The sequence below is a fragment of the Indicator indicator genome, chromosome 12 (assembly GCF_027791375.1).
Source record: "Indicator indicator isolate 239-I01 chromosome 12, UM_Iind_1.1, whole genome shotgun sequence".
NCBI lineage: Eukaryota > Metazoa > Chordata > Aves > Piciformes > Indicatoridae > Indicator > Indicator indicator.
Genome location: NC_072021.1, coordinates 20,862,658 through 20,874,819, shown reverse-complemented (window position 1 = coordinate 20,874,819; position 12,162 = coordinate 20,862,658). Strand labels below are relative to the sequence as shown.

General features: G+C 36.9%; 1 protein-coding gene across 27 annotated transcripts in view; it reads left to right on the top strand.

Moving 5' to 3' along the window:
* The window catches only part of PTK2 (protein tyrosine kinase 2), a 152,024-nt gene that overhangs the window by 68,900 nt on the left and 70,962 nt on the right, over positions 1-12,162 (top strand). For all 27 annotated transcript variants that reach the window (XM_054385672.1, XM_054385648.1, XM_054385671.1 and 24 more), the window contains 3 exons: positions 3,042-3,121; positions 4,623-4,685; positions 9,459-9,513. In XM_054385672.1, the coding sequence (XP_054241647.1) occupies positions 3,042-3,121; positions 4,623-4,685; positions 9,459-9,513 (198 nt within the window). The remainder of the gene's footprint in view (positions 1-3,041; positions 3,122-4,622; positions 4,686-9,458; positions 9,514-12,162) is intronic.

Here is a 12,162-nt window from a genome sequence, read left to right as displayed (position 1 = left end):
TTCACAAAAATAAATGTGTAGTTTAAAGGAAAAAGCCAATGGCTGTTTTAATTCAGGTGGATGTAGGGCAGGCCAGCTATTGGGTTTTGTGAATAGGTGTGTTAGCTTTTTTAGATGAAATAACTTGTTCTATACATAAGGATGAATTCTCGGGAAAAGGAGAGTGAAATGAGTACAACTCAAGCTCATTAAGCCTCCATATGGATAATAAAAACAAGAAGTAAATTGTTCGTAGTTTCTTTTAACCTGATGCGTTTCTGGAATTCAGGAGTCCATATGAAAACTGAGCTTAAGTAGAATCTGGATCTTAATTTAAATTGTTTCTTACTTTTCAAATATCCCATGCATGTGTACAAACAAGGAACACTGTTCTAGCTGCCACCTATGCATACAGCAGAGGTCGTTTATGGTTATAACATAGGAGTCTGAAAACTACATTTCTGATTTAAGTGCTCTCAGCCAGGGTCTGACAGATTGCATATGCTTAATGATGAACAGAAGCTCTCATTTAATTTTCTGTTTAAATTACTATGTTGTGCCATTTTTTAAGACATCTAGTTGGTAGTTCTAATTTAAAGTTAAAAAGTCCTTGGTTGTAGATACTCTCTTTATGAAATAACACGCCATTACTAACAGGTGCAGTTCGGGAGGAGAATGAAAAGTAATTGTAAATGGCCACTAATTGAGATTAAATACTGCTCGGAATCTGTGCATTTTTTGTCTTGTTGGCAGAAGTGCCCTTTCCTGGGAACCTTATTCCCATGTTGGCACATCAGTACAGGCTTGACGGAAGTGCTCAAGCTTCTGGACTGCCCAATTTCTTGAAAATTCCTCTGGGTGTTGTAATGATTCTGAGTAGAAGAGAGAGCAAGCTTCTGCAGAGAGCCCAGTGAAGGGCCAGGAAGGCGAAGAAAGGCCTAGAGAGTCTCTCCTATGAAGAAAAGCTGAGAGAGCTGGGACTGTTTACCCTGGAGAAGAGAAGGCTCAGTGAGAGTCTTACAGTATCTATAAATACCTGAATGGAGGGTACAAAAAGGACAGAGTTAGGTTCTTTTCAGTGGTACCCAGTGCCAGGACCAGAGGAAATGGGCAAGAATTGAAACACCAGAGGTTCCCTCTGGATATCAGGAAACTTTTTTACTGTGAGGATGACTGAGCACCACCACAGGCCAACACTCTGGTTTTGTGTTGTGGTTATTGAATGTGCTGTTCATGCTTACTCGGGTTTTTGTGGCACAGCAGCTATACTGAAGGCAATCCTGGATTACTAGGTTTTGCCTGGTGTGGCTGAGGAGGAAGCCCTTGGGGCTGCACTTGGCCTGCAGCTGCCTGGGGAGCTGAGTGCTTGAGGCAGTCGCCCACCCGCCCAGGCTGTACAGGAGCCCCTGTACATCAGCTTGGGAGGGGCCAAGCCGCTGGCCTGGCACGAGGTAGGGAATGGGCCACACTGCCATTCTATGGGGATGCCCAGCTCCCACCCCACAGCATGGCCTGCTGCGGTGGCTTGCAGGACCCCCTGCCTGGTTTAGTGAAGGGGGCAGCTGCTGCCACTCCAGCTCCCTGTTGATGCTTGTTATGTTGAGTACCTGTATGAGTTCAAATGTAAGAAGCTTTCCCTTTATGTTGCAGTTATTGTAGTAATTTCTTCTCTCACTCTTTTTGTATATCATATTTGTTCTTTCACGTCTTTCAATAATGAATTGTAATTTTTTTTTTGCACTTCATAACTAGAAAGGTCTTAAGTGTGTGTTGCTTTGTAGTGTAGGGCTGGATCCAGCTGTCACATTGGTGATGAGAGAATGCTGCGGTGTGTGCTCATGTGTTAGCTGGGAGGATGCTGACTGGGGAGGACCTCCAACTGTTGAATCTGCTGCTGCACTTCCCTTATCTTTCAAATTATCAATTTCATAGTGATAGCAGTTTGAAATAGTGGTTCTTGCAGCTTGTCATCACTCAAAAAAACATTTTGTGAAGTGTTTTGCTTTCGAAACGTATCATCTTCTCAGATCTGCAAGTCAGCTGTAGATTTTTGTTGTATTTCAGGATCTCCTGCAACTTCAGGATCTTAAGCTTTAGAATCTCAATAGCAAGTTTATGATTTCATTAGACAGAGGATAACATGATCCATTAAAAGTTCTGCTTCTGCAGAAAATTTCTGTTGCATAGAAGACAGGATTTGCAAAGTCAAGATCTTAGCAGTAGTTGTGTTCTCTCTTGTTGTCTTTTTTTTGTTGTTAGTAACTTTATAAATTAATGTGGAGAAAATACTACCTAAAGTAGGCTTTCTGCCTGCCTCAATCTTAGCAAGTCCAGAACACTTGATGAAGCTTTGACCCACTATAGTCCACCTTGAATACTCTGCATGCTCTGTGGGACAGCTTTTTCAGAACCCCAACAAAGTACATGCCACCAGGGGTCCAAATACCCTGTTCTGTCCTTTTTAGGAGGGATGACCATTTGGCTATAGTGTTTGGCCACCTCCAGGTCAGAGCACACTCCTTGGCCTGTTTTATTTCTGGATTGTAACCATTTAGTTTGACTCTTGTTTCTTCTTTGCTAATTCAAACATTATTTTAAGTCAGTATGTAGTATCATATTCACATACTACTTTTTACTTACTACTGGTTTTGTTTTCACAATAATGCATGAACATTTGTCTGGTTTATATATACAAAATTAAAAACAGTTGACCAAGATGGTTCAAGAACAAAGCATGCATTCACATATCTTGAATGCAGGTGCCACCATCTGCTCAGCCTCCTGTGAAGATTCTGATTATATTTAATATAACTTAAGTAATACAGATTTAGATAAGGAGGTTTTTCATTGAGTTAATTGCAATTAATGGGTTTCTTAGAAAAGTGCAGCTTGTTCGTGGGCAATATGAACGTAACTTCACTTTCTCTTCATGCACTGTAAGTAGTCACTCCAAAAAATTAAACTTAAGATGTATTTATTTTAATCTTGTTTGGACAGCATTTTAGTCTGTATTGGCACTGAACTGATCTCTCTGTGATACATACCTACTTCTTTTGCTGTAGGTGAAAAATGACTATATGTTAGAAATTGCAGATCAAGTGGACCAGGAAATTGCTTTGAAACTAGGTTGCCTTGAAATCCGGTAAGCTGATAATTTCATTTATTATTGAACAAGTTTCTGATAGAATATGTACATTAATTTTGAAACTGCTTATAGTTCATCGATTTCTGACCAGTGTAGTTGAATAAAACATAACACTTTACACAAAATAATTTGAAGAAAAAATAAGTAGGTTGTATTGTAATCAGTTTCTAGTGATTTTTAAATTAATATTTATTTTAAAATTTTGGTTAATTACATCTTGATACTGCCTTTTAGGTGAATTTCTTATCTGAATTATTCAAAGTATATTTAAACCTCCGCCCCACCCCTGGCATCTGTGGTGTTAGTTAGCAAATAGACACGTCTTTGTGCATATATAAATCCTGCAGCTAAAGAATGTAATTAAAGCTATATGCTGCTACTTTTCCTATTTTCATTTACTCAATTTTTTTGATGCAATTTTCAAATTATTAAATCTTAAGGATTCTTTTGGATGGTTTTGGTGCTCTTCTCAACTGTATAAACAGCTGGAAAATATAGATAAATTTATCAGATTAACAGCTCCTTGAGGAAGTTCCCAGCACAGCTTTTGAAATGTGTGTTTTGGTTTTTGCTAATTTATGGAGATTTTTCCAGCCTGAAACACTTGCTTTAGTTCTGCTGTTGTCTCACAGAGGCAGGTTAGGGATGAAGTAAAACTGATAAGAAATTAGTGGCAAATTAAAACCTGTTAGCAGAGAATGACAGTGTACTTTGAACAATACTCTCCAAAATTAAAAAAAAAATTAGGCTTATGAAATGTTTTACACAATGCAGGGAAGCCTGGTATCTTTTCTGTAAGTTTTGAAGATAAAACAAATTCTTTGTATAACTGCAAACTCCTTAGATAATTTCAGAAATGTTGGTATCTTATTTCAAAATCTGTAAATGAGTATAATAATCCATTACTTTTGTCAGCCAAGTCCTCCTGACTTCCATGGTTCTCGTGCTTATGGCTCTTCAGAGCCTTTTCATGAGATATTTCTAGTAGACTACTACACTCTCTGGTCTACTTTCTCAGTGAAGAGAATGATCCCATCCCTCTTCCAACAACAGCTACTCACTTTTGATTTTTATTTTTTAATTTATTATTTTTTGTGTGAACATGTCTGGACTGAAATGATTAGTTTTCATCACTCCTGCTTCCTCTGGTTCTGCCTGTTACATGCACAGACATAAGTGCTGTTACAAAGCATGGAGGTGCTGTGATGGTATAAGGGAGCTGCTGAAGGGCAGGTTAGAGCACTGCTTTCAGTAGCGGTGTAGTTAGGATGATTTAAAGTAGCTCTAAATATGTAGTACTGCTGTAGTCCTGTTTGTTTTGTAAAATAAAAATCTGGCCTGTTACATGTTAGTAAATTATTCTTCAACCTTATGTTTGAATTCATTCTACCAATGCTTTCCAATGGTAAGTCTCTGAAAGATGTGACTGCATTGATGTTGTGGTTTTAGGCTGGATCATCCAGTAATTGTCGCTTTCAAATATTTTTCCTGACTTCAGGAGATCCTACGGAGAGATGAGAGGCAATGCATTAGAAAAGAAGTCCAACTATGAAGTGTTAGAGTAAGTATTGTGTGCTAGACTGAGGTGTGAACTTTTTCCTAATCAGGGACATTAAATTCAGTTCAGTAACTGAACATTTCTGTTGTAACTTTTTATTCCATGAAGCCTGTTGAGATCTTTGAGTGATTCAATAAAAGAAAAGGATGATGAAACCTATCAAGGTGTAGAGGTAGGAAGAGCACCTATAACTGTGGTCCAGGAAAACAAGGTTGGAGATGTTTAAAGTTGTTTAATCAGGAGGCTTATTACTATTTTTTGCTATTTTGCTGATTCATAAGTCTAGTTCTAAAGTGATCTTATTTCTAAATGTTTTCCTGGGCCTAGTTGCATTCTTCAGTTGCAATTCATCTGTGGTAATGTTTGAGTTACTTAAAAATATTTGTGGTATGTTTTTTCTTCTGTTTGCTCAGTATGTGGATTTCCTGGATTGTGACCTTGTGAATAGCAAGTGTATTATTTATATGCGTATCACATATTTTAAGAGGACCAAGAAGGTTCCTTATACTGAAAGTGTTTGGTTACTCAGTCATGTTGTGTGGTAGATTGCTTCAGTCCAAACACGTCTGTTAGAAGCTTCAGGGCTTCAAAAATAGGTTTTATGTATTAATTTATTAGAATAAATTTCATACATACATACACCAATGATCTGCTCTTCACCACTAATTATCTTTGTGAAAAGATGATGTACAGTTTAATGTGAAATTGAGATAAAAGGTTGGTGTGTCAGTGAAGTACTTGTTTTTAATGAAATGTGAGCTAAATTTTAGAGAGGTGAAATTAGAGAATTTGGAGGTGGAAGATAAGGTTTTTCCCTACAGTGAATAATCCACAAGGCTTTTTGAGGAAACTGTGTGATCTTAATAGATAAAGATAACTTTAATGAATTGCCTACTTGTTTATATAGGGCCTGGTATTTGTGTACTGCTCCTTCATCTTTCTGAAGGGAAATTGTAGTAAGGTAGGGGTCAGGCTCTTTTCCCAGGCACCTCGTGACAAGACGAGAGGGCACAGCCTGAAGCTGTGCCATGGGAAGTTTAGGTTGGATGTCAGAAAGCACGTCCTCATGGAAAGGGTAGTTAGATACTGGAATGGACTGCTCAGGGAGGTGGTGGAATTGCTGACCCTGGAGGTGTTTAAGGAAAGACTGGATGTGGCACTTAGTGACATAGTCTAGTCGATGTGGTGGTGTTAGGTCATAGGCTGGACTTGATGATCTCAGAGGTCTATTCCAGTCTCAATGATTCTGGGATTCTGTGATCTATGTAGAATGTTTAAGTTTTGTGTTTTGTTTGAATTAGGGGGTTTTTAGAAGGACTTTAGTTTTCTCTCAGTAGCCACTAGTAGAAATCCAGACTGAGGAAACACTTAACAAAATGATAAAGTACTAACAAAGATGAACAGGATGAGAATATCAGGTAGGCTATGTATAAAGGTGACAAAGAGATTTGAAAGTCTTGTGAGTTACAGTCCTTGGAGTTCACATATGTTCCAGTAAGAACTTGAGAAAGATACTTTAAAGTGAACTATTTGGCAGCTCATATGCTACAGACATTAGTAATTAGGTTAAAAACTTCAGAAACAATGAGACAAAGGGAACAATTCATAACAGATAACATGAAGTATTAATTAATAATTGTAACAGGTGGGAGCTCCTGGAGGACTCAGCATGGGGCTGCTCTTAACAGTGGTTTGTTTCTTTAAGTGCTTGTGATTTCCAAGCTGTGCTGTGAAAGTGAAGCAAACCCCTGATACAGAAAAATCTGATACCTTAGTGTCATGCAAAATTGCAATTGGAGAATTGTGCACTTCAAAATTATTCCTTTGTTGGCATGGGTTTGGGTTGGGTTTGTGTTTTGGTGGGGCATTTTTGTGTGGTTGGGGTTTTTTTGGTGTTGTGTGTGAGGTTTTTTTGTTAAAGAACAAAACTATTTGTGTGGGATTTAGCTGGGAAAGATGCAGGATAAAGGCACCGTAAACTGGCTATAGATGAAGATAAGCTACGAAGAGTCTTCAGACAGTGCCAAAATGTTCTAATTCAATCTTGCCACCATGATAGTCTGCAGAGGTTTATCTACACAAGTACTATCTATTTCTCAAGTGAAGCTTTTTGTTTGGGTTTTGGTGGTTTTGCTAGTTTTAGTACACTATAAGGCTCTTAACCAGCTGAGTGCAATTTTTAAATGGCACATTTCAGCATTTGGTGTGATTGCTTCTTGCCTCTATTTGTCAGATGTCTATTTGATGTATATTACTCTTTGATCAGGTTTTCATACAAGACCAAATCTGGATGGCAAGTGGTAGATAGAATCAAACTGTTAAGTAGCCTTTAATAGTTGGGCTTCATGTAATGAAAGACAAAATTTTTCATAATAAATGTGAAGCCCGTTAGTGTAAAACAGAGATAATTACAAGTACAAAAATGGGAGCTATATGAAGGAACAGCTGCAGCCACAATTTTGTAAAGAGCATGTTAAAGTCTATTATGTTAATCTAACATTATTTTTTGTTGTAACTTCAATCAAGATGAAAAATAAAGATATATGTTGCCTAAAGCTGCTTATTATATGACAAGTGGTATCGTCTATCTGTAGTTGGTAGTTTAATAATCCTATTGAAGTTTATACATAAGGAAAAAAAAATTACACTGAAGCCCACAAGTAGGATAGAGTAGATGAGGTTAAACACAAAATGTAGTAGAACTGTATGAACCAGGATCTGACTGCTAATTATCTTCTGGTGGTAATCAGAAAACAGATGTCTGGGTTCTTAATCTGCAGGACTGAGTTGTTGTGTATCCCGAGTTGGCCGTTTTGCCCCCACACATCGCAGCTGAGGAGGGAAGGAAAGGAGATCTTAGGGTTGTGTGTTTCAAGCTGTGTGTTCCAGTTTCCAGTGCTTATTATTCTCTTATTTGCAGGTGCTCACAGTTTGGTTTTAACTATGACATTAAATCTTTATGCTAACATTAAATGCTTTTCCAGTAAATAAATTTGCCATCTCAGTTAAACACAAAGTATACTTTACTAACAAATTTTATTAGGAATTGTTTTGTCGTACTCTGCATCAGAATCTCTGCTGTATTTGTTACATGCAGATCTGTAAAAAAGGCTATTCTACAACTGTTAATAACAAATTGAATCAGATTGTCGCAGCCATGTGCTGCAGTACTGTTAAGATGAGTAATACTGGAGTGATTGGAGGGTGCTTCAGTTTTTAAAACAGTTTCTCTCTTATCCTTAATGTTAAACTAATATATTCCTTGTCAAAATGTCTGCATGCTATTTAGATGGTAATAGTGTGTTAGATGTATTTAACTGTGTGGGATGATAAATTGCATCTAATTTGCATTTGAGAAGAAATGCATCAAAGGAATTAACATTTATGAAAGTTTTATAATCTTTAAGCTTACTGTCACTGCACAGATGCCAGTGTTCTGCTCCTCTTAGTTGAGGATGTTTTTAGTGTGTTTAGTGAAATTACATACTACTTGTCTTTAGAGAGCTTTAAAAATACCCTGCTTTGAGTAAGGGTTTTTTTCTTTATTCATTTTAATGTTGCTTTTCTCTTGGCGCTGTTAGGTAGCAGTAAATGTATACTGTATATTTCAGGCTCACTAATGGCTTCTCCTTGCCAAATGTAAGAATTCCAGAAGTATTTCTGTTTATGTTCAAATGATGCAGTCATGGCAAGACTGCTTTCATACTAATTTCAGAAGTATATAAGGGTGTTTGTTTGAAAGAAATGGTGAACATTTAAATTTCAAGGAAAAAAGTCACTAACACCTTTTTTCTTTTATTTTTTTTCTTATGCAAATTTTCTACTAATACTTTACACCTAATTCATGATTGTACAGTGATCTTCTGAACTAATATCTCTGGCAGCTTCTCAGGCACTGTTCTTGAAATTAATATTTAATTACAGTGATACATAAACATTCCAGGCATGAGCTAGGTACAGAACATCTCAGCCACTGAAATATTAAATCCTTATGGTACTGGGTTTCAAATCATGGCTTGAACCCTGTTCATAACTGTGGAAGTGAGCTTGGTGTAATTCAGTTTGCAAAATCAAAGCTCACTGACAAAATTAGGATCCTGGATTAAAGATGGAAAAAGTGAGATTACTTGCAAGAAAAAGCTGCAAATTTTAACATTAGATGCTCAATATGAGGAAAAAGTGGTAACAGAAATTAAAAGAACACGTTCATTACAAGGCTACAAAGGATAAAAATAGTGCTTACTGAGGTGATACCATGAGAAGTCTTCTCCTCATGCCTCTTAATTCTAATAAATGTTTATTAGAATTTGCCATTTACATATCTTTTGCTTCTCACATGACTACATGCTGTAAGAATATTCTTTTTCAATATTCTGTAAATTATTAAAACGTACAAATAGCAGATTCTATACGCAAAACATCTCTGTGTCCATGTGAGCATTTCAAATAATACCCTTGCCACTCTGGGTATTTGTTTTAAGTGTGTTACCCTCTTGAGTTTCAACTAGAAGATACAGTTATCCTGCATTTGCTGCGGAGTGGCTGTGGTTAGCATTTTAATGGTACTGTGTTTGTTACTTGTGAGATTGGAAGGACATTATGTGGTGGGTTGAAATTTCCCCCAAGCTTACTATGGCAATCGGCTGCTATATTGCATGTGCTAGTTAAAAAAAAGCAAGCAGCAAAGCTAAAGAAACCCAAAACACCATTCTGAGAGAGCAGTGTAATACTGCACAATGGGTTTTATTTTAATGCTGTCTGTGTTTTTTTTTCCAGGAAGGACGTTGGTTTAAGACGTTTTTTCCCAAAGAGTTTACTAGATTCAGTGAAGGTAATTACTGTTCCAGTCAATTGTGTACTACCCTAAGAAAATAAGTGTGATAAGTCTGAAAATAGCATTATCTTTTCTACCATATAGTCATAAGGGCTGTGCAGTTGTGCTGTCTTGGTGACAAAATAGCAAAGCTGTCTCTAAGACTGGTACAATATAAATCCCTTTAGTACAGGTGTGTAATTTGTAACTAAGATGATAGTGATTTATGTGGCCTTACTGAGCTAGCCCTCAAATCTTAAGGACAAAAATTTAGAACACATTTTCAGATCCTCTTTTTTATTTTTTTCTTTTTCTTATTTTTTCCCCCCTTCTCTTTTCCTATAAAAGACAAATGAGACCTCTGGAGAAAATGGAATGGGAAATGTAAGGAAACAGCACATTTTTAGTGGCAACTTGATAAATTATATTCTGTCTTTCTTGCTCAAGACTGTATCAGACTCATTCAAGGAAGATTTCCAGTAATTTCCACTTATGTTAATCAGTTAAGGCTAGAATCTCCCTTCCATTGAAGTCCATATGCTCCCAGAGTTAAAAATGCAAATTGTTCTTAGAGTGCTTTGAAAAGGGAGATTTAAAATGGTCACCAAGTATTTTTGCAGCCATAGCCATCTTGATATGAATGTCTTGGTAACATATCTCTTACCCTTTACATGGGAAAATGTAAATCATACATTTGTATTTTAGAACTGGTTGTGGTAAGCAGTGAGGTTTTTTAGAAATAATAGAATTCAACTTCATATTTAGTTTCTACGTTGTGATTTAAATGGATAAACATAAAAGGTCTGTCATGAAGGGTTTTGTTTCAAAAGACTTTTGAAAATCGGAAGCTAATGAAGTCAAGTGGATTTAAGTAATCCTTCTGCATTTTAATGTAGCAATTATCTGAAACTGCTGATGGGAGAAATTGTGGGGAAAGACTCCAGATATAAAAGAATTGATAACTGTATCCAAAATTGTATTATGGAGCCAGAGAAATGACCAACAAAGAAAACTGCTCTTTAGAAATAAAGAAATGGAGAGAACAGCAGAAAGTAGCAAGAATTACTAGAAGGTAAAGCTTGAAAAAGAATCTTGCAAAAACATGTTGGGCATATGAAGACTAAAAAATAAGGAATGGAAAAATGGATCTGCTTTTTAATGAAAATTAAATCCCTATTACAAATAACCTAAGATTGTTTCAAATTATTAAATTTCTCTCACTTTGTGAAAGCCAGTGATTTTTGAACTGGCAGGCAGAGCCCCTAATGGATATAAAATATAAAATTAGTTGTTGCTCTCTAATAGTGAGGAAAAGCTTAGAGTGTAGTGCACTGATAATTGAATTTATTGATGTTACACATTCAGGAGATGCTAGCTGTACAGAGGATATCACTCTTTGTGGCAGAAGACCAGAAGCTGGAAAAATTAAAATCAACATGTTTAATAGTGCCAAGTATGAGATGGTATACAGGTATACAGGACCTTTACAAATTTCTAGTTCCTCTAGAGAAGAATAAGAAACCTTCCTGTGTTCAGCTTAGTAAATGACACCTTGAAGAGGACATGACTGCTAAGCTGTGCTCTCCATATGTAGCTATATAAGTATGGAAACACTATGGAGAGGAAAATAAAAAATCATCTACTTATACTAAACCAACAATTTAAGGGCAGAGGGGGTGTGAAGAAATGCATGTAAGCCAGATTGTGTTTAGTTTGCAAATTAGGACTCTTCGTTGTTGCTCTAGAGCATGCCTTGAGTGAAAGCAGAGAAAAAAAATGTTCTTGGGAAATATTTTAAGAGCAAATTTTCAGTGCATTTCAGTTGGAACAGTCATTTGCAGGTAATTGTAATGAATGGCTCTCTTCTGTTACGGAAGAAGTGTTTTTTTCCTAACAGAATGTTTTTGTGTTTACACTTGACTAATGATCACAAAATTTAAGTGAAGAGTAAATCATCTTGGTGGACTTAAAAGGGCCAAATCATATGCCATTATGCATAGAAGTCAGGATGGTGCTGAAATTGTCCAGAACAAACCATGGGCAGAATAAAGTATCTTCCAACAACTGAGTGGCTGAAGTACTTGGGGCAACTTGAGCTAGCAGATTTTTGTTTAATTTTTGTAGTGTCTTGCTCCTCGTGTTTGCCAAGTGTTGAGTAGGGCTAAGGTCTCTAGTTCCCTCAATGCTGGTTCTTTCTCTAAAAAGGAGGTCTGAGGGAGGTGTGAGTGCAGTATGTATCAGAAAAGAGTATTATGAAGGTTTTTCTAAATCCATTCATTCACTTCAGACAGGGGTCAAATTTGGGTGAAGGGAAAAAGAAGGGGTGTGTTTGTGAGTTTAGCACTTTGGCACTATGTGATGTAACCAGTGGGTCACCTGGCCCTGCACTACTTACAGAGCATACCTGTACTCTGAGGTTTTTCCAGCTTAAGCGACTCTATGATTCTTAGGATAGATGAGGAGAAGGCACAGCACTTTTGTCTAGATGAATTCTAGTGTTTAGTAACGGACGTTATGCAGTTTTTGCTTTGGGTTTGTATTGGTGCACAGTTAAGAAGTTGGGAGAAAGGAGGAATCTAAGACAAATAGTTCCTACAAAGGTTAGCATGTTGGTTTATATTATAATTTATTGAAACTATTATGAGGGAGGTATCCCCTCTGTAATGC